The sequence below is a fragment of the Stylophora pistillata genome, chromosome 10 (genome assembly GCF_964205215.1).
Source record: "Stylophora pistillata chromosome 10, jaStyPist1.2, whole genome shotgun sequence".
Lineage (NCBI taxonomy): Eukaryota > Metazoa > Cnidaria > Anthozoa > Scleractinia > Pocilloporidae > Stylophora > Stylophora pistillata.
The window spans coordinates 28,573,242-28,598,493 of record NC_142528.1 but is presented as its reverse complement, the minus strand read 5'-3'; the positions used below and the strand labels follow the sequence as shown (position 1 = coordinate 28,598,493).

The following is a 25,252-nucleotide window of genomic DNA, read 5'->3' as shown; positions in this document are numbered from 1 at the left end:
GGTGAGGAAGTCGGTATTTATCAATGTTTTCTTGTAATAGACCCATGTGTACGGTGGCTCACAAGTGCACACCGAATTCAAAAACTCTACGCCGAATCTCAAATGCCCACACCAAATTCAAATTGCTCACACCGAATTCTAAATCTCCACACCCAATTCTAAATCTCCACGCCGAATTCTAAATCTCCACGCCCAATTCCAAATGCCCACGCCGAATTCAAATTGCTCACACCGAATTCCAAAGATCTGGGAGACTGGACCGAGTATTGTTACAAATGAAGCACATTTGCTAAAGAGAGGCTACCCAGAGGATCTCATCAGCACAACCCTCTCAGAAAAGAATTAAAAAACAGGAAATCAGCTCTTCAACAGAAACAAAAGACGAACCAACGAATCTTGCCTTTTGTTACACAATACCAACCATCAGTGCCAAACCTAAAGCAAATTCTCATGAGACACTGGCATTTGATAGAAACACAACCACTACTGAACGAAATATGCAAAAATCCGCTTCTCGTATCTTACAAAAGAGGACGGTCGCCCAAAGACATACTCGTTAGGGCCAAACTTTGAATAGGCTACTCTAAACACGCGCTGGGGAGTCGTGTAGGCCTGTCAACCCCATTTTACAAAACACAAAATAACTTCCTACTCGTACCCCTCATTAAAGTAATACTTTATCGTTAGCTTTTCGAGATCAAGCTCGATACCGCAGTTGGAACAAAATCGGTTAATAGATATCGTTGCGCCACAGTCATCACATGTTAACGCTACTGTTCTAGTCGCCATTTTCTTTTCCCCATAATTCAATTCGATGAAACAATACTCGGTCCAGTCTCCCAGATCTTTGGAATTCGGTGTGAGCAATTTCAATTGGCGTGGAGATTTAGAATTCGTTGTGGAGATTTAGAATTCGGTGTGGAGATTTAGAATTCGGTGTGAGCAATTTGAATCTGGTGTGGGCATTTGGAATTCGGCGTGGAGATTTAGAATTCGGTGTGGAGATTTAGAATTCGGTGTGGAGATTTAGAATTCGGTGTGGAGATTTAGAACTCGGTGTAGAGATTTAGAATTCGGTGTGGAGATTTAGAATTCGGTGTGAAGATTTAGAATTCGGTGTGGAGATTTAGAATTCGGTGTGGAGATTTAGAATTCAGTGTGAAGATTTAGAATTCGGTGTGAGCAATTTGAATTTGGTGTGGGCATTTGGAATTAAGCGTAGAGTGTTTTAATTCGGTGTGCACTTGTGGGCCACCGTACATGTGTCTTTATTTCGTTACTCCCACCGACGCAGCCCCAAACAGTCTCTTTCGAAACTATCAGCCTTTATTCATTTGTCTTTATAAGAGTCAGACACACGTTAATTTCAACTTAGTTCAGATAATTATAGAGAAAAACTCTGGTTTTACTCCAATGTACATTGACCCTAGCAAAACAATAATGGTACCAAATAGCCAAGCTAATGAGTTGATATTTGGACAAAATTCAGGACAACATTGTGTTGCGGAGTCCTAAAGTGTGACGTTACGTTGCCATGACAGCATTTTTTTCTGGTCTAAACAGTTTAAACTCATACTTCAAACATGGCGTCTTTATCGATATGCTCACTCGTTTCTTTCTTTTCTGGAGAGCGGAAATCGCTTGATCGCGGAGAAAACCACTTCAAATCAGACCATGTCCAAAGCTTTATTTATTCCAGGGGAGTCATCAAAGGTGAAGTCCAAGCAAGCATGAAAAATAAGGACTACAAAGTCACAGTAAGTTGCCAATTTGGGATCACAACAGGTGTGTTCAATTCGAAGAACTCCCAACCCCGATTTCACCTCCAATTTAATGTTTATATTGCGGAATATATATTGAAACTTACGTGTCTGTTTCGAATTATCTTTTTATCAGATTTATCTCGATGAAAACCTTGAAATAAAAAACATAGAATGCGAGTGTCCTCGCGGCAAGTTCAAGTGCAGTCACGCGGCAGCCATATTTATTTATGGCATCCATAACCTTAGCAGGACGGACCTGGAATGCCAATGGAAACGAAAGCGAAAGGCAGAAAGCGTACAGTCTGCAAGCCAGATGTTTCCAGCGCCACCGAAAAAGAAGGATTACAGCCCTTTGGCGCGCGATCCTAGCCGAGAAGATCGGATGTGGCTGTACAGCGAACTAAAGTGCTATGGCAAATTTACAGGGACCTGCTGGATCTTGAGTCCCGAACCACAACCTGCTACCCCTCTCCCGATCAAGACGATTGAGGATATCATTTACTCAGAAGGTTTCCTTATGGCATCTACGAAGGAAAAACAATTAGAGTACTTGATTGAGAATGCAAAAGTAGAGGAGAGAACCATAAATGTTGTGAGCACCCTCACGGCTGGCCAGCGAAACAGCCCTGCATGGCACCAAGCTCGTAGAGGCCGCCTGACTGCCAGTAATTTTGGCTCCGTCCTCCAGGCAAAAAGAGTTACACCGTCTCTTATCAAGCGACTACTTGGGGAATACAACTTGAGTGGAGTTAAAGCAATTGCATGGGGACAGGACAATGAGACTGAGGCCCTGAAATCCTTCACCAACATCACAAACTTTACACCTGTACAGACCGGCCTTTGGCTACACGAGTCGGGAGTTCTTGGTGCTTCCCCTGATGGACTTGTGGGAGACGACTCGGTGATTGAGTGTAAGTGCCCCTACACACATCGAAATGCGACAATCAAGGAAGCTTGTGGGCACAAAGACTTTTACTTGGAGGAGAAGGAAGGGAATTATACGCTGTCTACCACACATGTTTACTGACATCAGTGTCAAGGCCAGATGTTCCTGACAAAGCGCAAATTCTGCTACTTTGTTGTATGGACCACAAAGGATAGTGTAGTTATCAAGATTGAACGAGATGAATCTTGGGAGCACAATATTACTATCTTGAGTGATTTTTACTTTCATCAACTATTCCCAAAGATTACCGAGGGAGAACTTTGAAAAGTGGTGCACAGATACTGGACATAATCAGAGTGGGGGGGGGGGGGGGGGGGGGGAGTGGGAGCTAATGTAAATAGGCAATAGCTATTGTTAAAAGGTATTTTTTTAAATTTCATACATTAATTTCTTAATATAACATTACATATTCTACACTCAGATAGAGACACAAGATAAAGAACCCGCATTTTTCCATTTAGCATAGTAACTTAATAATAAATTACATTCTTCCTGAAAGCAAGCTTAAACAATTTTTTTTTTGCAACCAATGGCTACTGGTAGCTGGTAACACTTATCCTGGTTACTCAACAGGGCCCAGGTGCATAAAACTTATGCCACACTTAAGTAGGCTTGCATAGCAATGTAAAGGGAAGGGGAGGGAGCCAAAACAAAATCCACGCAGACACAGGTTATTTTTTCTGACTACCTCTCACCATCCCTTAAGCTAATTTAAGTGTGGCTTTAGTTTTATACACCTGGACTCAGGCTCCCAGCTTCACAGACACAAAAGTAAAACCTTTAAGCCAGCACGACTTTCACACTTGGAACTACTGGACGAAAGAATTCCATACTGGTCACATGCCCCTGACCTGGATTTAGTTGAAATGACAATTTAAGAATGTCACTGGATTTCATTATAATCTATTTTCACAGAACACATAGTAGTTTGTATTAATGAACATAAAGGAGATGAATATCAGAAAAATGTAAAACTAACCACATCATATTTTTGACCAAAGCTATGTCAATACCATTTGATCTGTTACAGTAGGGCTTCTAGTAATACAAAAATAATATTAAAAACTCATTGTACTATAATTTAGTTGAAAAAAAGTTCTATTCAGTCAAATTCAAAGTCTTTGCAGCGATCCTTGATCAATGGATACTGCAAATTAACAAGAGCTGAGCACAGTTGGCATAGCTTGTCAGCATGGCACCTCAAAAATGCTGGGATGAAGCCAAGGATGCAAAAACTCTTAAGTCTTGCATTTGCACGCTCTACGTGGATGCAACATCGAGCTATTGATTTTGTCGCCCTTGCCTCACTCTCTGTAAACTTTCCATTGTTGAGAAATGGTGGTATGTTCACTGAAACACCTCTTGGAACTATATCGCTGATGAGAAAACCTTTGTCTGCCAGAACAAGATCACCAGCACTCAAATGTTTACAAAATCCAGACTCTTTAACCATGACCTTGTCACTGACTGAGCCAGGAAAAAGATCACTAACATAGGTTATAACTCCATTTAGGGCAACCCCTATAATGACTTTGAAAGAGTTCATTCCCCTGTAGCTGGAATATGTAGCATTCTGCTGGGACATGAGCTTAGGTGCAGCAATTTCAATGTCTGTACAATCAATCACAATGCGGCAACTGCTGTACTCAGTGAAAGAGGATGGCAAACACATCTTGTTCTTTTCTCTAGATGGCACGGTTGTCATGATGTCTTTGAACAGGAGAGAATGCAGAACATGGACAAAAGTTAGTACTATGTTAGCAACAGTTGCAACACTGCACGAAAACAACTGGGCTAAATGTAGATTGGTATAATTTTGTTTCAGTTTCATCAGAGTGATAAATATCTGGTCCTCAAGTGTGATCGCCTCAACCTTCCATCCAGCATAATAGTTTATTTCACCCTTGAATCTTGAAACATATCCCACAACAATATCAAAAACACCCTTAGTGGGTAGACCTGTCTCCATCCGTATCACCTCAGGGCTCAAGCTCTTAGCAGAGTAGTGTGCACTATAGTAACTTGACATTTCCTTGTGTTTAGCAAGTTCTGTTGAAGTCATGTCAAGCTCTATTGACAGCAGAGCTTCTTTGGAACTTGTCTTTTCCTCTTGTGAGCATTCAGTGGAACATGGTTCAGAGTTCTCTTTAATCTCTTCAAGCACAGATGCTACAGTTGGTAATTTCGTGGGCTCGGCAGACACTTTCCGTTTTTTCTTGGGGGTAGGTGTACTGGGAGGTGTTGGTCCTGTACCTGGCAGCAAGTCCAAACTATCAAACAGCTTGTGCCTGTTTCTGTCACTGATGGTTGGCATATTTTCTTTTCGCCCATCTTTAAAGTGACAACTGCAAAGTCGCGAATGTTTGTTAGGCTTTCTATCTCCTCTCCTATAACAGAAAAAGACAGAAGCAGTTACTATACTTGCGCTTAAAAAACCCAAAGTTTAGTTGGTCACATGCTTAACCTTGTAGTCTAAGACGTGAATGCGAAGCGAGTATTTCTCTGAGGTTGTTACTTAATACTAGTTAGTGTAAAAGCTTTGATACTCACAACTATCATATAGTTTTTTAGTAACTAAATAATCTTAGATCAAGACTGAAGACAAGGAAAGGCGAAGCCGCGAGAAAACAAATAAGACGAGGCAGAGAAACAGCTAATCGTGAATCAGTTTGAGATAAAAAAAAAACCAGCTATTTCTAATCGATGGTACAGCATCGAAATATATATTTTTCGAAAAATAATCACCTTACAAATGATGTCCACTTATCATAGAGTGTTTTATGTTTTTTCTGGTCTGGAAACGAAAAGAATCGGCCGCAGTGGCTTTCAGATGTGTGATTGCAATCTGGATGAAAACACTGGCCCATCGCAAACTTCGTCTCCGTGGCGTTTTGACTCGAATTATTGCTCACCAGGTGCTTTTGTCCGCTTATTATACTCTTCAATAGTAAGGCCAAAGGTTATCTTGATTCTCTTTATCTTATTTCTATTATTGGAGGATAAAATGCGCTATTATAGCTCTTGAAGTGCTCGAGGTCAACGACAATGTGTCACGCTAGGGACGCCATATTGGTTTGTTTAGACCACAGAATTCTGGTGCTATGGAAACGTGACGTAAGCACTTTAGGACTCTATGAGTTTATGCCCTTTGATTTACAATAACAAACAAGGAATCAGTTCTGCTAATGATCTTGTGTCAATAATGAATGTTGGAAATCAGTTGTATCCAAGTTTGTCTCAGTTAGCCAGACAATCATTTTTAATGCAGACAGAATTACCCACACTTTTAAATATGTTCGAGACTGACTATGAACTTCAATACAGTGAAAGGTACACTGGTACTATTCATCAAGAAGCTACAATAGAAGGATATCAGTACTGTACCTCCTTAGATAGAGCCTTTCAATCAGTTACATTAAAAAATTTCAACAATTTTGTCTAGACAAAAGGATGTACTGCAGTTGCTATCTATTGTAAAGGTAATGTGGGCTTGAAAATATTTGATTCTCATGCAAGGGATATTTATGGTAAAAGCTATCCTCAAGGTACATGTGTGCTGCTTGACGTAGCATCACTGAATGACTTAGTACATTATTTCAGAGTATATACATAACAATGATGTATTTGAGTTGAAAGGGGTTAAAATTAATAAAGTTCAAAATAGTACCCTTTTTCAGAGTCATGCCTGTGAAACCAGAAAGTTCAATGTGAATTGTGCTGTGGCTGTCTATTCACTCTGCTACCACATAATAAAATCACGTAGTTACTGGAATTCAAATCCCTTATCTAATGTTACTAAGACTCACTGAGACTCAGTATGGCAAAAGACTATATGAAAATTCATCTTTAAATAAGTATTTACCGTCAGATGATTAGCCAAAAACTGTTCATGTTTGTGGAACTGAAATAAGTTTAGATCCTAAAAGTAATTACAGTGAAGGAATATTGTCTGAGTCAGTTGACAGCAAATCAATTCTCGAAAATCTGGTAAGAAATAATAGCGAATGCACAGGGTTTTTGATGTGGTTTTCAGTTTTTTTGTATGACATGTATTTTCAAACCCAAAAAAAGGTCAAAATATGTGTATCCCCTCTTGGTATTTAATGAAAGTCAAATTCTTCTAATTTAATATACTAAAACTGTAAATAGCACTGCTTCTCTGTTGCAGCCATCAGCAATATTCAATATTTAGAGCCTATTAAAAACAATATGAACTTTTGAACAGTAATATTGCTTGAAACTACTGATTTCTGAAAACTCCCCGTGAACATTTGGCAACAGACTATGACTCGGTACCTATAATAGCTAAGAAATTCCCTTCTCCTTGTAGTTAAAGGAAAATACATTACCTACTCAGGGTTCGTAAAAGCCTTGAAAGTCCTTGAAGATGCTTGAATTAAAAAATGAAAAACTCAATGCCTTGACAGTACTTGAATTCGAGGACTAGGGATTGATTTTTGCAGTCCCCAAAAGATAACTTCAGATGTGTGATATTGAAAGCCCGAGTTCACGCAGCTATGCGTCTAGTTATAGTAAAATCTTAAAACTTTTTCTGGCTAAAAATGTTACTAACAAAAAGCGCAAGTGATAAAAGTGATAAAAGACGGATGGAATGATTGAAGACTGCAGTTTAGGCAATTAATCGCTTATGTTTTTTAATAATATTCTAATATTTCCTTTTGCTATTACTTTTTTGGTTGAAGAAGGTACGTTCTAAATTCGACCATGTACACTTTAGGACGCGCGGCATGGATACCTCAATTAAAAGCCCTGTAGGAATTATATGAGGGCACACACTTACGTGTATACAGGAGACATTAGATATATTGAAGATGGTGCCAGCGCGGACTTAGCTTTCTCTGATTCTAACATAACACAGGAACACAGGAACACGGTTTTTTAAATGACGAGCCAAAACTAGGCGGAAGAGAATCATTTTGCTTACGTACTTAAAAGTTAATATTCTTTGTTCACTTAGTCAATTTTTAAAAGCCTTCAGGCTCGACTTCGTTTGCAAGCATGGCTTTTGAAACGAACTGACTCATGATAATGTCTGTATTTTAAGTGTGAACTGTAATAAACACAGGAAGGTTTAACAACGCTGACAATAATCAGTGACAAAAACATTTAGCTATTCACGTGTTTATATTCCTGCATCTCTCAATTCTCAAAAGCTAGATTTTGTGGTGGAGGATTGTTGATAAAGAGAGTTTGCCATCTTGTAAGTCTTTTTATACTTGTATGAAAAACAGAAGAAGAAAACTATCACGTTAATGTACCAGGTTCGGATCACAGCAGACCGTATTCATGAATAAAACTGACCAATAACAGAAGCTTGTAGAAGAGACTGAAAGATCGAAGGCTCATTTTCGATTCGGGTTTTTTTCCCGAGAGTTTTTTTACTTAAAAGTTTCACAAAAGAACTGAATATCGAACTATTTAATTGCCGTGTAGAATTAAAAAAAACTATCAGCGTATGCAGGCAGTATGTAGGAGAGAAACAAAGTCCTATCATTTTGACAACATATGAAAGGATGTTTCGAAATAAGTGGTTAAAGATGATCGCATAACTTTCGACTACTGTCAACTTACTCTCCGTATAATTTTATATCGAGCTAGGTGTCTGGTGTCTCATATCCTTCGTAGGCAATTTTATATACATACAGTTCTGGATCTTTATGCATATCAGACTCTAGCATCAAGAATAACCATTAATTATCAAGAGTGAAGGCATGTGCATGAGTGAACGCCATGAAAACGGAAAACAATAGCGTCCTTGTTTTTCAAGCCAAGAAACTCACTGTCTCGTCAATACGGAGTTTGCTCGCAGTCTACTTTTTTTCTGTCGTTATGAAATATACCTTGGATTCAGAAAATACTGAAAGATTTCTTGCCTCCCACAAGCCGAGCAAGGTGATTTTGTTCTTCTCAATGCCAAGTTTACTTAATTGAATTGAATACAATATGTCAATAATCATGAGCACTACACGCTCATAAACCCAAGAAAGGCTGTAAGACTGCCGGCATTTAGTTTTAAGAAGTTCTCTAAGTAAACGGCATTTTGCACGGAAGACCTTTAGATTCATCAAAGCGCCCATGCACAATCTTCAAGATATTTGCTGTCGTCCAGATGGACATTGGAACCAGATTAGTTATCGCAACCAAAATGTGTCTTTTCCATCTCTTTCGCCAAACAGCCATAACTGCAATATTCTGAAAGCGAGTCTCGATGGCCAAGGATACACCGGTGAAAAACCACTCAATAATCAGGGAAACTGAGGTATGAATTGCAAATTCCTGCAGCAGCTTTAAAAGTGAAATGTTTTGTAAGTAAGTGAACTGATACAAGTACAAAACGCCGTTAACAGACACAATAGCAGTTGATTCACATATCATACTTAGAATAGCGATATCGGCCATTAGTCTCTCACGACGAGGAGTGCGAAAACTTCCCCAAGGAGCTGATTGTCTTTTCCAGACCGCATGGCAAATATGATCAATGAAGGCCATGGTGCTTCGTTCTAAAACTTCTACCGCTCCGTGAACTATTCCAAGAACAGCGATGAATTTAAGGTTGTCAAGGTCTGCCTGCAATACTCGAAACATGACCGCTGATCCAAAATACAACGGTACTAACAAGATGTACGAATGTCCCGGGTGAGCAATTTTCTTCAAGCGTTGAGCGCATAGTCGTAAGAGCACCTTAAAGATAACTCCAAAGAGAGGCGAGAATAGCGCAATCAGGAGTTTTCCATGTTCAGTTTTTTTGTTGTACATTGGATAAATAAACGATGCTGTAAAGATGGCAGTAATGAAAGTGAAAAAGCTCGGTGCTGATATTTTTATAAATAAACTCGCTCTACCCGACAGGTTCCGAAAGTGATTTGTAAGGAGATAAACTTGCCAACATATGCTAATTATATATAAAACATAGAGAGGAATCGTCTGAAACACAGAAAGCTGGGAACGTGATATCCCGTACACTTGAAGTACAACACGATACACGGCATCCACACAAAACAGGATAAAAGTAACAAGAATGAGTTTTCTTTTCACTCCCTTTAACTGATATGGTCGGAAAAGAAAAAGCATTTCCATAAACAACCACATGTAAAGAAAGGCAACACCAATCACGTCAGACAGTGTTCTGATCCACTGTATTTTAATTGGGATTGTCTCCTTCGGCTGAAATTGGCAGTTCTGTGTCGTTTCGTAGGAGAGGTAAGAAATCATGATGTACAGTAGGCCGATGATTACAGGAGTTAAGAGTGAAATTAAGGCGCCGATGTACATTGACTGACAAACTGTGCGAAGAGCGGATAGTCTGAATCGCTTCCAAGCCATTTCGTCATCTTCATCTTGCTGTTCGTCTTCACTCTCATCTGGTGAACTTGCGTTGATGACCCGATATTTAACCCGCGAATTATATACTGACGATAGATTATGCTCGTCCTCCTTTGGCGGTGAATATTCCTGATAAATAGGTTTATCGACGGGTTGACAATTCCACTCTCGACCCTCTCTGCTTAAGGTATCGTCATATCCAAAGGTCTCCACTCCAGGCTCATCAGGGTTGTAATGCTCTGTCACGCCGCGTGTGAAGCTGAATAGAACACGAGCAAAAAATTCGATCAACAAACTGTTAGTCATTGTCCGTGTTAAAGATCCACCGAGTAAACACTTGGTATCTTCGAAACCGAATGAACGTATTTCGCGGAATAAGTCCAGTTTTTCAGCATGATGCTTTGAAAGTGGAATGCTCTAGCTCTATCTGCATGTTAGGGAAAGAATTGACAATTCCACTTTGTGCACTGAAAATTCATCAAATATGATGTTGAATATCGATTAGTTGGATATCTTTTTAGCGCTCGGATTTTAAACTATCCCTTATGAAGAGTTAGACTTTATTTTAGTAACAGTTGCTGTTCTCATTGCCAATTCAAGCGTAAACAAAATATTTTGTTTTCTCTTATGTCAAGTGCATTGTTCTTTAAATGCTGTTAGTTTCGAAAGAAACTGTTTGGGGCTGCGTCGGTGGGGGGTAACGAAATAATTTGGATACATCAACAAAGTTGAAATGGTAAGTTGGTCACCGTAACGATAACAAAAGCTGACGTTTCGAGCGTTAGCCCTTCGTCGGAGCGAACAGAGGAATTGTGGGTTGTGTGTGCTTTTAAAGGCAGAAAATGGAGCTACGGTATTGGTGGGAACAAGGCAACGAGAAAAACAAGAACAAATTAGTGGAATGAAAAGCGTCCGTTGATCCCGGCGTGACAGGATCTTAATTTAGACTGCCGGTTTGAAAGATGAGCTTTTGTTCACGATTTTTACGGCTTTCCGTGTTACCTAAGTGTAAGGAAAGACCGCAGATTGCCATATGTTGCTTAGAATGATTTGGTAAATTAAAATGCCTAGCGATTGGTTTCGATGTGTCCTTGTCATTCCTTTCCACGTCTCGAAGGTGTTCTCGGAATCGGTCACCTAGTCTTCTGCCTGTTTCGCCGATGTATATCTTTTAGCAATAAGTGCAAGTTTTGCAATAGATTACATTGGCGGAGGTGCACGTGAAGTGATCGGTGATCTTAATGGATCGTTTAGGTCCCGATATTTTATCAGTGTTGTGAATGAAAGGACACGTTTTGCATCGTGCACGAGCGCATTTAGAAGTGCCCGGTTGGTCATTAGTCTGAAAAGAACTTCTGACCAAAAAATTGCCTATGTTTTTGTCGCGTTTGAATGAAATGAGCGGAGGCTGCGAAAAGATAGTGCTTGTCTCTGGATCGTTTTGAAGTAATTTAAAGTTTTTAAGAATGATGGATTTAACTGAGTGGTTGTGAGGGTTTAACGTGAGGGTGAATGGAATGCGGTCGGAATCTTCCTTATGCGACGTTTGTAGTGCTGAATGTCGATCAATAAGTTGGGCGCGGTGGTAACCCGCTTGAACGGCAGAAACAGGGTAACCACGTTTATCGAAAAACTGGCACATTGACTCTGATTTGTGGTGGAAATCAGAGTCATCACTACATAAACGACGAAGTCTTAGAAACTGAGAAAAAGGAATGGAATTCTTAACGTGAGATGGATGCGAAGACGAATATTGACAAGTAATTATGCGAGTCTGTAGGTTTGTAATACACACTAGCGCATAAACCGTTACCTTCAATTGAAACTTTGATGTCTAAAAAGGATAAAGAATTGTCAGAAATTTCCCAGGTATATTTCAGAGCCGGGTGAAAAGAATTGACTGCGGTTATGAATTGAGTGAGCTCCTCTCTGGTAGAGGAGGTAGCGCCGATACAGTCGTCGATGTAGCGACCGTAGAGTTCAAGTTTGGACCCGTTGTATTGGCTGAAAAATTGATGTTCGACAAAACCTACAAAAAGATTGGCATAGCTGGGTCCCATTTTGGTGCCCATGGCTACACCATTGGTTTGTTTGAAGAAGTTGTTTCCGAATGAAAAACAATTGAGTGTGAGCACTAGTTCGGCTAAGCGTAGTAGTGTTTCAGATTTAGGTTCCTTATTAGTACGTTGATCATTAAAGTTTAAGGGCCAGAAGGCCTTCGCCATTAGGAATAACAGTGTAAAGAGACGTAATATCCATGGTGAAAAGAAGTTTGTTTTGGCCAGGGAAATTAAAGTCTCGAAAAATTTGAAGAGCGTGTTGGCTGTCTTTAATATATGATGGTAAAGTTTTGACGATGGGAGCCATACCTTTGTCTAGATAGCTGGAGATAAGTTCGGTAGGGCAACTGCAAGCCGAGACATTGTTCTTTAATGTCCGTTACTGATTGTAGCTCTGAAAGTGAAAATACTCCACCACATTGAACAAATAAAGTACCGCGGAATTTCTACGCCAATTTTTAGTTAATAAGGTTGTCTTTATGGCAAACACTTCATCAGAGACTTCAGGATACGTTCTTCTAGAATCAGTCTCGTAAAATATCACTTTGAATTTTTTCATTACCATGGAGCTTCATTTCCGTTATTCCATGGTGTTTACTTGTGCAAATAGTTTCCCATTTGCCCTCGATAATTGGACCGATTCGAAAGTTTTTGCCAAATTAGCTGGAAAGCGAAATTATATTTAAGCATGAATACGAAAAATAGCCTTTCGGTCAATCTTTCGAAGGACATTAAATACCTCTTTTTTAACCGAGTTCGAGGACCATACTGAAAGCTATAGGCCGAGTATTTTCTGCTCGGATTTATGTACCAAGCACGAAGCGTAGGCGGAAAAAAAACCAGTTCAGTAAGTTAATTCTTATTTCTCTAGATTCAAATGGAGGAAAAGATTTCCATTCGAACAAACTGTTGAATTTAGCGGCCCGTTCAGTGAAATAGTGGCAGGTAAATTGACTAATCAAAGCATTCGTACCAACACTTTCACTCCCAAGATTTCATACATTATGCTCCTTACTGTCTGCTTTACAATTCTCATTGTGTTCATTTTGAGAATTTGGTATTAGATCAATCAATAATCCCCTCATTGACAGTTATCTTTATTCTCATCACTTGTCTGCTTGATGTTGTACAGATACGGTAGGAAGAAATTCTGTCTTGGTCACTCAAGGGAATAAAAGAGTTAAATATTGACTACAAGAACAAGTTCATGTTTCACTACGCAAACAAAATGATTTTACAGGTTGTTGCGCTATGTAAACAGAGAGTTTGCACCTTTTCCTGCAGCGATAATTACGAGTGCCTTCTTGCAGGCTAAGAAATTATCTGCTCGAGTGACGCTCCCTTATTTATTTCTTTTTTAGGGGTTTTCATCATTGGAATAAAAAGATACCTGAGACTGCCTTATTCGGTTTAGAATAATGACAGATCCTGCGTGAAACAAATGTACCTGAAATAGTGGATTGTTCAAATAACCATGTGACACATTGACCAAGCTAATTTAGTCATGTATAAAGGTAGCTACGACACTGATTATGATGCCGAATTTTAAAAGCCTTAGGCTGTCTCATTATGGAAGTTTTTGACAAGAAAAAACTCGCGAAACAAATGACTAAATAAGTGTTATCGTCGATAATTGAAAAGCATATCTGTATTTTAAGTCTGAGTTGTATTTAACACAGGAAGTTTTAAAAACTCTGACGATGACTCTTGAAAAAATAACAAGCTGCAAAAACATAGATATATTTATGTCATACTTCTCTGAATTCTCAGAAGCTAGACTTACATGGGAGGACTGGTTCAAGGGAAAGTATGAATTCTCAGAATTCTACTCTTTGTATGAAAAACTTATAGAAAAAGAAAACGATCACGTTATCCTGCTCTACCAAGTTCTGATTTTAAATTATTGATGATGTGCATTCCACATGCACGAGTAGTACCGGCAAATCGTATACATGAACAGAACTGACAATAATTGGGGTTGACAGATGATTGAAGAAGACAGAATCTTCAAAAGCCTATTTACGATTTGGGTTCTAGCTTGAGAGTTTTTCTGCCAACTCAAAAGAACTGAACACTTTTTAAGTAAAGTTATAGAACTGTTTCATTGCCGTGCCAAAATAGAAAACAAATGGCATTCGCAGGAACTATGTATGAAGGAAGCGAAGTCCCGTCACTTTGAAAGTATTTGAAACGATGTTTTAAAATAATTGGTTAAAGATAATCGCACAACTTTCAGTTGAAAAGAGCGTTGACCTATAATCTACGTATAATCTAATCTAATCTATGACAACCTCTCTCAAATTAGGTCATGGAAGATATGTTATAACATAACCAAAGTAAAGCGCGCACTCTGATTGGTCAATTTAGTGTCCCCCATTTGCCCATGGGTGTACGCTGCTGACGTGAGCAAATGCAAAGACTATTTTTCCGCGCGCGCTTGTTTTTTTCTGGTCACGTAAGATTTGTTAAATAAAAGGGAACTCTTTAGCTACAATGTATCAATGTTATGTTATAAAACAAATGGTAAACACCACACCGTACACTATTGAGTTATGGATGCACGCGGGAGGTTGCTAAGCACGAAAGAAGCGTAAGAGTCGCTCGAGGCGATAGCCGAGAGCGACTCTAGCTTCTTGAGTGCTTAGCAAACCTCCCAAGTGCATCCATAACTCAATAGTGTACGCTGTGGTGTTTACCATTTGTTAAATAAAGATATCAGTATTCCGACATAACTGACCAAACGTCGTCATCCTTTCTCTTGAATTTTCTCTTTGCACAGGAGGGTAGTAAATTCTTCGAAACTTTGTTCGTTTCCATGAAATACAAATGAGGCTCTTAATCAGGTCCCTTGACAGACATCTTGATGTGGCTGCAGGTGTTAGAATCGTTTATCATGTATGTTTTCTGATTCGTGAGTGCTACTTCATTTATTACACCTTACGGAGAAACTGGAGATCATTCAAAACAATATCGGTGCAATATCAAAAAAATATCAAAACAATATCCTTTGTTCAGTGGCACTTTCACTTTCGAAGCATTACACTATTAAACCGGAGCTTATTCGAAACATGTTCATTCGGTATCAAAAATCCCAAGTGTTTCCTCGGTGACTCTCTTACCTGGACAATGACTCACAGTTTGCTGATTGAAGTTTTTGGTCGCATCGCATTCAGCTTCACACGCGGCGTGACAGAGCAGTATAACCCTGATGAGCCTGCGGTGGAGACCTTTGGATATGACAATACCTTAAGCACAGAGGGTCGAGAGTGGAATTGTCAGCCCGTTGATAAGCCTATTTATCAGGAATATTCACTGCCACCAGAGGAAGATCGTAATCTCCTGTCGGTAGGTAATTTGCGAGTCAGATGTGGGCTCATTAATGCAAGCTCACCAGATGAGAATGAAGACGAACAGCAAAATGGAGATGACGAAATGGCTTGGAAGCGATTCAGACCATCTGCTCTTCGCACAGTTTGTCAGTCAATGTACATCGGCGCATTGACTTCACTCTTAACTCCTGCAATCATCGGCTTACTGTACATCATGATTTCTTACGTCTGTTACGAAACGATAGGCAGCTGCGAATTTCAGGCGAAGGAGACAATCCCTGTTAAAATACAGTGGATCAGAACATTGTCTCGTGTAGTAGGTGCCGCCTTTCTTTATGTGTGGTTTTTTGTAGGGATGCTTTTTCTTTTTCGACCACATCACTTAAAGGGCGTGAAAAGAAAACACCTTGTTGTTTTTGTCCTGTTTTGTGTGGATATAGTCTATCGAGTTGTATTTCAAGTCTACGGGATATCTCAATCCCAGCTTTCTAAGTTTCAGACGATTCCTCTCTACATTTTATTCCTAGCTAGCAAATGTTGGCAAGTTTATCTTTTAACAAATCACTTTCGAAATCTGGCGAGTAGAGCGATTTTATTTATAACAATGACGACACCGAGCTGTTCCACTTTTTAATAGGCATCTTCTCAACATCATTTATTTATCCACTTTATAACAAACAAACTGAAGATGGAAAACTTCTAATTGCACTCTTCTCACCTCTTCCTGTAGTTATTTTTAAAGCAATCTCACGACATTGCGCTCAGCGCTTAAAAGAAATAATTCCTCCAGAATATTCGTACATCTTGTTAGTACCGTTGTATTTTGGATCAGCGGTCATATTTCGAGCGTTACAAGTAGACCTTCACAACCTTTTCATTTCATTTCATTGATTCATTTATTTGTTTAAGCAGGTTGATTAATTGGCAGCTGTAATAGCTGATGTGGACCTGCTGTCCTAACCCACCCATCCCACCCCAGGGGAGGACATCCATCACACAGTAATCTCGTGAGTGGGAAATTAACGTCTCCTACCCCAACCCTGCAGGAGACGGGACCTCCATTTATTCGTCCCTATCCGAGAAGACTAGAATATCTAACTATTTCTTGATGTTATAGAAAGGTAGCACATTCTCCTCAATTATTTTAAGACCCTGAGTGTTGGTCCGGCCGAGGCTCGAACCCTCGACCTCCCGCACAACAGTCCAGCGCTCTATCCATTGAGCTAACCGGGAGGCGGTTAGCTCATTGGATAGCTCAAATTCATCGCTGTTCTTGGAATAATCCACGGTGCGGCAGAAATTATTAAACGAAGCACTATGGTCTTCATTGATCATATTTGTCATGTGATCTGGAAAAGACAATCAGCTCCTCGCCGTGAGAGACTAGTGGCTGATATCATTATCATAAGCATGTTGTATGAATCAACCGCTACTGTGTGTGTTAACAGATTGTTGTACTTATATCAATTTATTTACTTACAAAACGTTCCACCTTTCAAGTTTCTGCAGGAATTTGCAATTCATACCTTAGTTGCGCTGGTTATTGAGTTGTTTTTCACCGGCGTATCCTGGGCCATCAGGACTCGCTTTCAGAATATTGCGGTTATGGCCGTTTGGCCCTCTTTATTAGTGCCTCGGCGCATGCGCTTCTTTTCTGGCGGGATAGTATGAGGTCCTGTGCAACACGATCCGGTAAGAGGACTGGAAGGGGTCTAACATTATTAGTGCCAGATCCCCCTCCAAACCTGTCCACTTCTCATCTCAAATCTCGCCGCAAGCAGAAAAAGGCGCGTCCTGTAGCGCTGATGAGGGCCTGGCTCGCAGGCTGAGTAAAGATAAGCTGGGATGGCACTCTCTTTTATTTATTTATTTTATTTGAAATACAAAGATTTGCAGTTTTGTTCATTACCGGATTCTGTAAACATGGAATTTTACACTCAAAATTCAAGCAAGTATTATATAGAACATAAACTGCCCTAAGCAGTTGACAGGTTACTCAATGAAATGATCACAAAGACACTGTCGATCCTTCAGAGATCCAACGTTGCTAGATGTACCACACGTCAAGACTGAATATGTAATTTGGTTATATCAACTCAGTTGAAATTGTAAATTGGCCACCGTAACAAAAGTAAAAGTCTAATAAAATTACTAAATTACTCACAACATTTTCACAGTATAAAGGCAAAACAATTACTTATCTGATGAACATGAACAGCTCCAATCATATTTGTACAAGTTAAATGTATATTTTATTTAATAATTCTTAAGTAAATTTTGTTATTCAATTGTAAACTGCATGCTTTTTATTTTTTAATCGATTTTATGTATTTTTTACTGGTCACCGATTGATACCTGTCAATCTCTATTGATTGACTGACCGGTCTTTAATCGGGATAAATGGAGTTATTACCATTAATGATAGTTCAGACTTACATAGCATTGATATGATATTTTGATCGGTTCACTGGCGTAATAACCCAGGTGGCATGGGATGCATGGTAAGCGGAACAAAAGTTAGCTCCCGGTCCCACGGTAAGTAATTTACAAACCTTTCGCGTGTTCCACTAGCACCTATAGTGGGTTATCATGGATCAGCCCTCTAAACCGAAAGAGAGTGCAATTCACTCATGCATTTTTATTTATAGCCGCGGGTTAATGATGCGATAGAAGATAGATAGATACACGAGGAATCCTCAGCTTTTTCTAAGTCAGCGCAGGGATCTTCGCTGGATAAAGTTTGTGAAGGACCTTCCTAATACTGAACCTTTAGGGTCTCTCTGCGTGGAGGAAGTAGTTCCTCATGGTTACAATCTTCGCTCAGGGGATAGCCTCCGTATAGAGAGACCCAGAGTTAGACAAATAGATTCGCAGCTTTCTGTACCAATAATTTTTCCCCTAAGGGGCAACCTTTGACGGCATATTTATGATAACTTTTGAATGTAATGAAATTGTTGTGCATGTTGTTTAAATATTATTATTTATAAGTGTTATTTATAATATTCATACATGAGAAATTGCTGAGATTTTATCAACGTTATTTATATCATTGTTATATTGTGTGTGTAACTTTCTGACTCGCACTGTAATTCAGCTCTACTTGCCAAAGTGTTGATTAAACATATCTATATATTTATATAACTATACTGAGCTTTTAAATAATCATAGTGCACGTGGTGCTTCAGGCATTTTATGATGGGCAATTGCAAAAGTCTTTCGGAATTGGCTCATGTCAAGTTTTAAGAGTCCCATACAATTTTATAACATAACCAAAGCAAAGCGCGCGTTCTGATTGGTCAATTTAGCGTCCCCCATTTTCCCATGGGTGTACGCTGCTGACGTGAGCAAATGCAAAGACTATTTTTCCGCGCGCGCTTGTTTTTTTCTGGTCGCGTAAGATTTGTTAAATAAAAGGGAACTCTTTAGCTACAAGGTATCAATGTTATGTTATAAAACAAATGGTAAACACCACAGCGTACACTATTGAGTTATGGATGCACTTGGGAGGTTTGCTAAGCACTCAAGAAGCTAGAGTCGCTCTCGGCTATCGCCTCGAGCGACTCTTACGCTTCTTTCGTGCTTAGCAACCTTCCGCGTGCATCCATAACTCAATAGTGTACGCTGTGGTGTTTACCATTTGTTAAGTAGAACTCTGAAAGAATAAACGAATTATGGCAGTGGATAACTACACGAATCTGTTCATTTTTTATCCTGTTAGAACTCTTTTTCCCAGACATACAGCTCATAGACGATAGATACCCGCACACATCATATCTGAGTTAGTCCACATTTGTATTGCGCACTCTCAACAAAACGGCACTTTTGCATGGATCGACGGGCTGACAATTCCACTCTCGACCCTCGAGCCGTCGTGTCGGGTTTCCGTCACGCGACATAAACCTCACACCAGGCTAGTCAGTAGATGAATCGCTGGCGTGAATATGCCCCTGACTCCCCTTCCACATGAGGCATTTGTAATCGGGCATTGTTTAGCATCATCCAATCAGCATGGGGCAAACAGCGTGACGGTTGCTCCTTGGCACACGAAATCGGGGCCGCGGATGTTGATCGCTTCGAAAGCTGCATTTCTCGAAAATGTTTTGGCGGTTGGCGCTTGAATTTTGAATGGATCTTCGATTGAACGCGACGAGAAGAAGCGTCAACATTTCAGTTTATCTGGTTTTTGATTTGGAAGCCGGTCGATTCTTATTTCTGGGTGAAAATCGGCTTTGCGCTAGAGCGGTCGAAAATGAGCTTTCCATCCTTGTCTCCTTCTTATAACGTATAGTAACAGTCGACGCAAACCCCACCAAATCGCTCAAATTCGCAATTTAGACCCACGGAAACGACAATACACAGCAAGTGAGGTAGGTCTACATTTATTTTGAGCTTAAACTCGGACATTTCATGATATAAGTTCACGATAATAAGACTCTTCAATATTCTCCCATACATTCCTTTATATTTCGAATCAACAACCCAGACTCGTCGCTTGTCTGGGCCTCCTGTGGTGATTCCAGCTCACAAATTTGTGCTTGCATTCAGTAGTGTCGTCATCTTTACGATGTGGGGGAAACTTAAGACGCTATTGAACTGCCAGACTGATTATAATAGCTTATTAAAGTTGCTTCGTTACCCCTGTCATGGTATTGAAAAGGTAGCAAAACAGTTTTTGAGTTCTCAGGAGTGTTATTTGAGTTTAATTTAGTAAACTTAAATCAAGGTAACTGACTGATTCCAACAAAGGTTAGTTTCGTGCCCTGAGCAACGCGAGCCGGTGGGAGGTCTGAACGGGTTCTAACATTAGTGCCAGACCCTCTGGCAAACCTGTCTACTTCTCATCTCAAATCTCCCCACGGATAGAGAAAGGCGCGTCCTGTAGCGCTGATAATGAGGGCTTGGCTCACTGGCTAAGTAAAGATCAACTGAGGTGGCGCTGTCTTTTATTTACTTTCTTTATTCGAAAAACAAAGCCATTTTGCAGTTTTATTCAACAACGGATTCTGTAAATGTAGAATTTTACAATCAACAAAATTCAAGCAAGCATTAATGGTACTCCAGGCTTGTATAGCATTGATATAATATTTCGATGGGTTCACTGGCGTAATAACCCAGGTGGGATGTTTGATAAGCGGAACAAAAGTTGGCTCACGAGCCTTCGGTAAGTAATTTACAAACCTTTCGCGTGTTCCACTAGCACCTTTAGTGGGTTATAAGCCCTCTTAACCGTAAGAGAGTATAGTTCATTTATTTTTATTTATAGCTGCGGGTTAAAGATGCGATAGAAGATACTGAGCTTTTGAATAATCATCGGATGCGTAAATTTCCACAAACCCTGAGAGGAAATCCTGGAAATTACTTTAAGCACAACTCCAACAAGAGGAGCGAAAATAGCGATTTGAAATTTTCCTTCCTTGTTTTGTTTGTTGTACGCTGGGTAAATGGAAAAGATTGCGATAATAGCCAGGATGTCGTTAAAGCAGGATGCTAGAATCATTTGAATGAAAAAAGTTACCCGTTGTCTTCTTGAGCTTCCTGTCAAAAAATGTTTCATTAAAAGATAAAATTGCCCAGATATACTCATAAGGAACAAAAGATCAACAGTTGAGTTCATCATCATCATCACCATCATAAGCTTTGTTTATACACGGTATCAATTTCATATAAAATATGTTCTTCCATCGAGCCGTGTGTAACTTAAATATACAAATAATCATTCATAAGCAATCTAAAACGAGCACTATTTCTACTAATTAATACAATTAGACAAATTATGCTAATACTAAATAATCCAATACTATATATCAACAGCAATGCTAAAACTAAAAACTAATAACTACAACTTGTCATACGATAAGAGCTATTAAATCCTAAAATAAAAAGATCGTTACAATTATAACAAAAAGCAATTGTTATGCCAGCAGGGATTCTTTGAAGGCATTAACAGTGGTCTGGGTTTTGCTAGTAGTTGAGAGGCTGTTCCATAGTGTAGCACCTCGATGGTGCAGGCTACGTTTTCCGGCTTCAGAGAGTGGTCTGGGAGTAAAGAGATTATGAGCCGAGTCCCTTAAATTATAGGTATGGACTTGCGATATTGTTTGAAAAAGATTATGCAGGCGAAGTGGAAAGTAAACATTGACCACCTTATACATAGTAATCGCTAGCTGTTTAGTTCGCCTTTCTTCAAGTGTATCCTTGCCAAGGTCATGTAATAAACAAGAAGATGGCGTCATATAATCAGAACTGGTTATTATACGAGCAGCCCTATTTTGTAGCTTCTGGAATCTCTCGATCAGATTGGCATTTTCCGATACAACCCCATACTGGGCTACAATAGTCGAAAAATAGAACAACCAGGCCGGGGCATTATACATGTTAATGAAGGTATCACGCGGTACTGCGGCCCTGGCCCGCTTTAGAATTGCCAGGCCATGCCAGCTGATACTTTGTTAACCATCCGATAAATTTGGGAGTGCCACGTTAAAGTATCATCAATTTCGACCCCTAGGTATCTGTGGGTTCTGACTCTATCCACAGAATCTCCATTTATTCTTACATTAGGTTGATGATCTAGATGTGTGATCTTGTATTGAGTAGCAATAATGGAATATTTAGTTTTCTTCACATTAAGGTGGCTCGATAGGCCAAAAAATCATAAAAACTTCATATTTTTGGAAATAAGTTTCTGGGCACCAACAGTCATTGTAGTTTCAAGAAAAGTAAGTCTTTTGTAATTTTTCCCATGGCTATTGTATGTTTTTCAACTGTTTTTGGATCTGTTTGAGCGGTTGCTATGGAAACCAGCATTGTTAACGCGTCGTTTTCCACCAAAAAAAGCCAATGATTTCAAAGAAATCTTCACAGGAGTGACCAGAATAGATTTCAGGGGCCTGGTAAATAGTTAGGCCCTAAATGAGGACATTGTGTGCTGATACATGACGTACTTGGCATGAGAAAAACGTGTTCGCTTGTTTACGATCTATCTACTGAGAGTTGAAGCGAATTATGCCTCCAAAAAGGAAATTTAGGAACGTTAGAAGAAAAAAAAGGAGGTTTACAGGCAACAAGTATACTAAGAAAAGAAATTCTGAAGAAATGGAAGGAACTGATGATCAGGAATCAGTGAAAGAAAGCGAGGAATCAGACATCACCGATATCGAAGATGAAAAGATTCCGAAAAACATCACACGGAATTCTGATCGTACTAAATCGATGCCTGCTACCCTGAGAAAGTTGGACGATAAGTCTAGCGATTCTGGAGACCCTGAAAACGATGAGGAGGAAAAGATGGCAAGTATAGAGGGTTTTCGTTTGATTGATATCTCTGTACTTGCTTCAGTCTTCGAGTCATTTTGGTGTCCGATGTGTAAATATGGCCACGTCACGTTCGAGGAGGATTGCAGCGCCAAGATGGGTTTTGCTACTCTTTTTGTGCTAAAATGCACATCCCAAAAGTGCAAATACTCGAAGAGGTTTTTTTCCTCTGCTAAAATCGAAGGGAGTCAGGCTTATGAAGTCAACCGAAGAGTTGTCCTTGCTACAAGGAACATTGGAATTGGACACCAGAGTCTTGTAAAATTCGCTGCGGTGATGAACATGCTACCGCCCATGAACGAGAACTCTTATCGAGATCATGTTGCCACAATTCGCAATTCTGCGGAGACTGTAGCCAAGGAGAGCATGCAAAATGCAGCTGAAGAGGCAAAAGAATTTTATGAGCCAGGAGAAGATGGGGTCTTTGACATTGGAGTGTCAGGGGATGGAACTTGGAGAAGAAGGGGGTACTCTTCAGCTTATGGGGTCGTCACTGCAATATCCACAGTTACTGGTAAAGTTCTCGATGTGGAAGTAATGTCCAAAGAGTGCAAGGAATGCATGGTTTGGAGAAGCAAAGAAGGAACTGTTGAGTTTCAGGAGTGGTGGGAAGGACACCAGCATCTTTGCCAGGCAAACTATTTTGGTTCTTCGGGGTCGATGGATGCTTCTGGAATGCTTGCCATATTTGAACGGTCTGTTCAAAACTACTCTGTTCGTTATACAGAATTTCTTGGGGATGGAGACAGTAAATCCCACAAACTTATTGTTGAAGAAGCCGTTTATGGGCCTGTTGAAGTAAGAAAATTGGAATGTGTGGGCCATGTCCAGAAACGTTTGGGGTCGCGACTTCGCTCACTGAAGAAGAGAACTGGTCAGACACGTCTTCAAGATGGAAAGTCAATTGGCGGAAGGGGCAGGCTAACAGACAATGTCATTGATAAACTGCAAGTATATTATGGGAAAGCCATTAGGAACAATACTCATGATATCCAAGCTATGGAGAATGCTGTAATGGCAATTTGGCATCATACACAGTCAACTGATGATAGCCCAGATCACGACCTGTGCCCCCCTGGAGAGAGTTCATGGTGTGGCTTTCAAAGGGATGTTGCACAGGGGACCTCTGATTATAGACATAACCATCCCCTTCCAACGGCTGTGGCTAATGCCATCTATCCCACCTTTGAAGCCTTGAGTGAGCAAAGTCTGCTTGCACGCTGTCTACATGGTGGTACGCAAAACCAAAATGAGGCCATCAATGCCCTTATCTGGCAGCGTGCTACAAAGGAAACCCACTCTGGGCTAGCAGTGGTGGAACTTGCTACCTTCTTGGCAGTCTCACATTTTAACAATGGCACTATTTCTATCATTTTAGTTCTTCGAAACCTGGGAATTGACCCAGGATTTCATTGCATCAAAGCTTGCCGAAAGCAAGATCATAATCGAATTCGCCATTCTCGCCGTAAAAGCTCTGAGCAAGCCAAAAAAAGGAGAAAACAGATCAGAAACTTCAAAAAAGGTTACAGTGACACTTTAGAGGCAATAGAAGGACAACAGTATGGTGCTGGTGCCTTCTAACATTGTTTTCAACTCTTGACTGCTTGCCCAATGATCTTGTGAACTTTATTTGCTATTTTCTAATTTTCCGTATTTCAGAGGTTTTGAAACCTTGTGACAATAATATCTCAAAAAATATTTACGATAAGTAGATCAAATTTTCACAGCATCTCAAGTGTCAATAGCTGTGTGCAATGACCTATTTTTATAGTGTTTGGACTTCTCACTCATGGGTTATGCCTTGTAAATTGAAGTGTAGTCAGGGTTATTTTTTGGTCTTTCTTTGTTGAGAGCTAATTCATGAATGCAACATAGTACTTACCTCAAAGTAGGTCATTGCACAGCTGTGATACAGTACAACAAGCACCTGAAGTTTTAGCTCTATAGCATAAAGCAGAGTAGAGATATCTTTGCCAAAAAACATACCTATTTTTGTCTCTCGGAATTGGGTGTGGCTAGAATAAATGGTGTGGCTCCTCTGAATTTTATGGAATGCTCTCCTAACTTAGTGGAAAGTAATGGGTAAGACCTATTTAAGTTTGTGGCACAAGTATAATGATATGATTTAAAGTTTAAGTGTTGGTAAAATTGTTGCCAAAATGAGCATTTTTAGACTATCGAGCCACCTTAAGACTAACTTTATTTGCTTGGAGCCAAGACTGGATCTTGTTTAGATCACTGTTCAGCTTTATATGTAGATCAGTAGGATCAAGAGCGGTAAGGGTAAGACAAGTATCATCCGGCACCATACAGTCTTGGTGTTGAGGATAGACTAATCGCGGGAAGATCATTTATATAAATCAAGAATAATAAAGGTCCCAGGATGGAACCTTGAGGGACACCACACACAGTGGAGCCGTAATCAGAAAGAGACCATTAACATAAGTTCTTTGCTTACGATCAGTCAGATATTATTGAAACCGTTTTAAGCTTGTG

The 25,252-nt window shown here is 39.8% G+C and overlaps 3 protein-coding genes across 3 annotated transcripts; 2 read left to right on the top strand and 1 right to left on the bottom strand.

The window, feature by feature from the left end:
* Positions 1-1,531: 1,531 nt before the first annotated feature.
* On the top strand, positions 1,532-3,683 carry LOC148722562 (uncharacterized). The gene is made up of 2 exons (XM_088736740.1): positions 1,532-1,757; positions 1,897-3,683. Exons 1-2 carry the CDS (start codon positions 1,584-1,586, stop codon positions 2,788-2,790), a joined length of 1,068 nt encoding a protein of 355 aa, XP_088592866.1. The 5' UTR covers positions 1,532-1,583; the 3' UTR covers positions 2,791-3,683.
* Positions 3,684-8,133: 4,450 nt separating this feature from the next.
* On the bottom strand, positions 8,134-10,649 carry LOC111346095 (uncharacterized). The gene has a single exon (XM_022953390.2). The coding sequence runs from the start codon at positions 10,357-10,359 to the stop codon at positions 8,755-8,757; it is 1,605 nt and encodes a 534-aa protein (XP_022809125.2). The 5' UTR covers positions 10,360-10,649; the 3' UTR covers positions 8,134-8,754.
* An 11,415-nt stretch (positions 10,650-22,064) lies between these two features.
* LOC148722561 (uncharacterized) lies at positions 22,065-24,799 on the top strand. The gene has a single exon (XM_088736179.1). It carries the CDS (start codon positions 22,448-22,450, stop codon positions 24,335-24,337), a length of 1,890 nt encoding a protein of 629 aa, XP_088592305.1. The 5' UTR covers positions 22,065-22,447; the 3' UTR covers positions 24,338-24,799.
* The last annotated feature ends 453 nt before the right edge of the window (positions 24,800-25,252 follow it).

What these genes read in the sequence shown, in the direction of transcription:
- LOC148722562 (XM_088736740.1), top strand. Translation starts at nt 1,584, where the DNA reads ATGGCGTCTTTATCGATATGCTCACTCGTTTCTTTCTTTTCTGGAGAG. An exon ending in ATAAGGACTACAAAGTCACA is followed by an intron (nt 1,758 to 1,896) that starts GTAAGTTGCCAA and finishes TCTTTTTATCAG; the next exon opens with ATTTATCTCGATGAAAACCT.
- LOC111346095 (XM_022953390.2), bottom strand. Translation starts at nt 10,359, where the DNA reads ATGACTAACAGTTTGTTGATCGAATTTTTTGCTCGTGTTCTATTCAGC.
- LOC148722561 (XM_088736179.1), top strand. Translation starts at nt 22,448, where the DNA reads ATGCCTCCAAAAAGGAAATTTAGGAACGTTAGAAGAAAAAAAAGGAGG.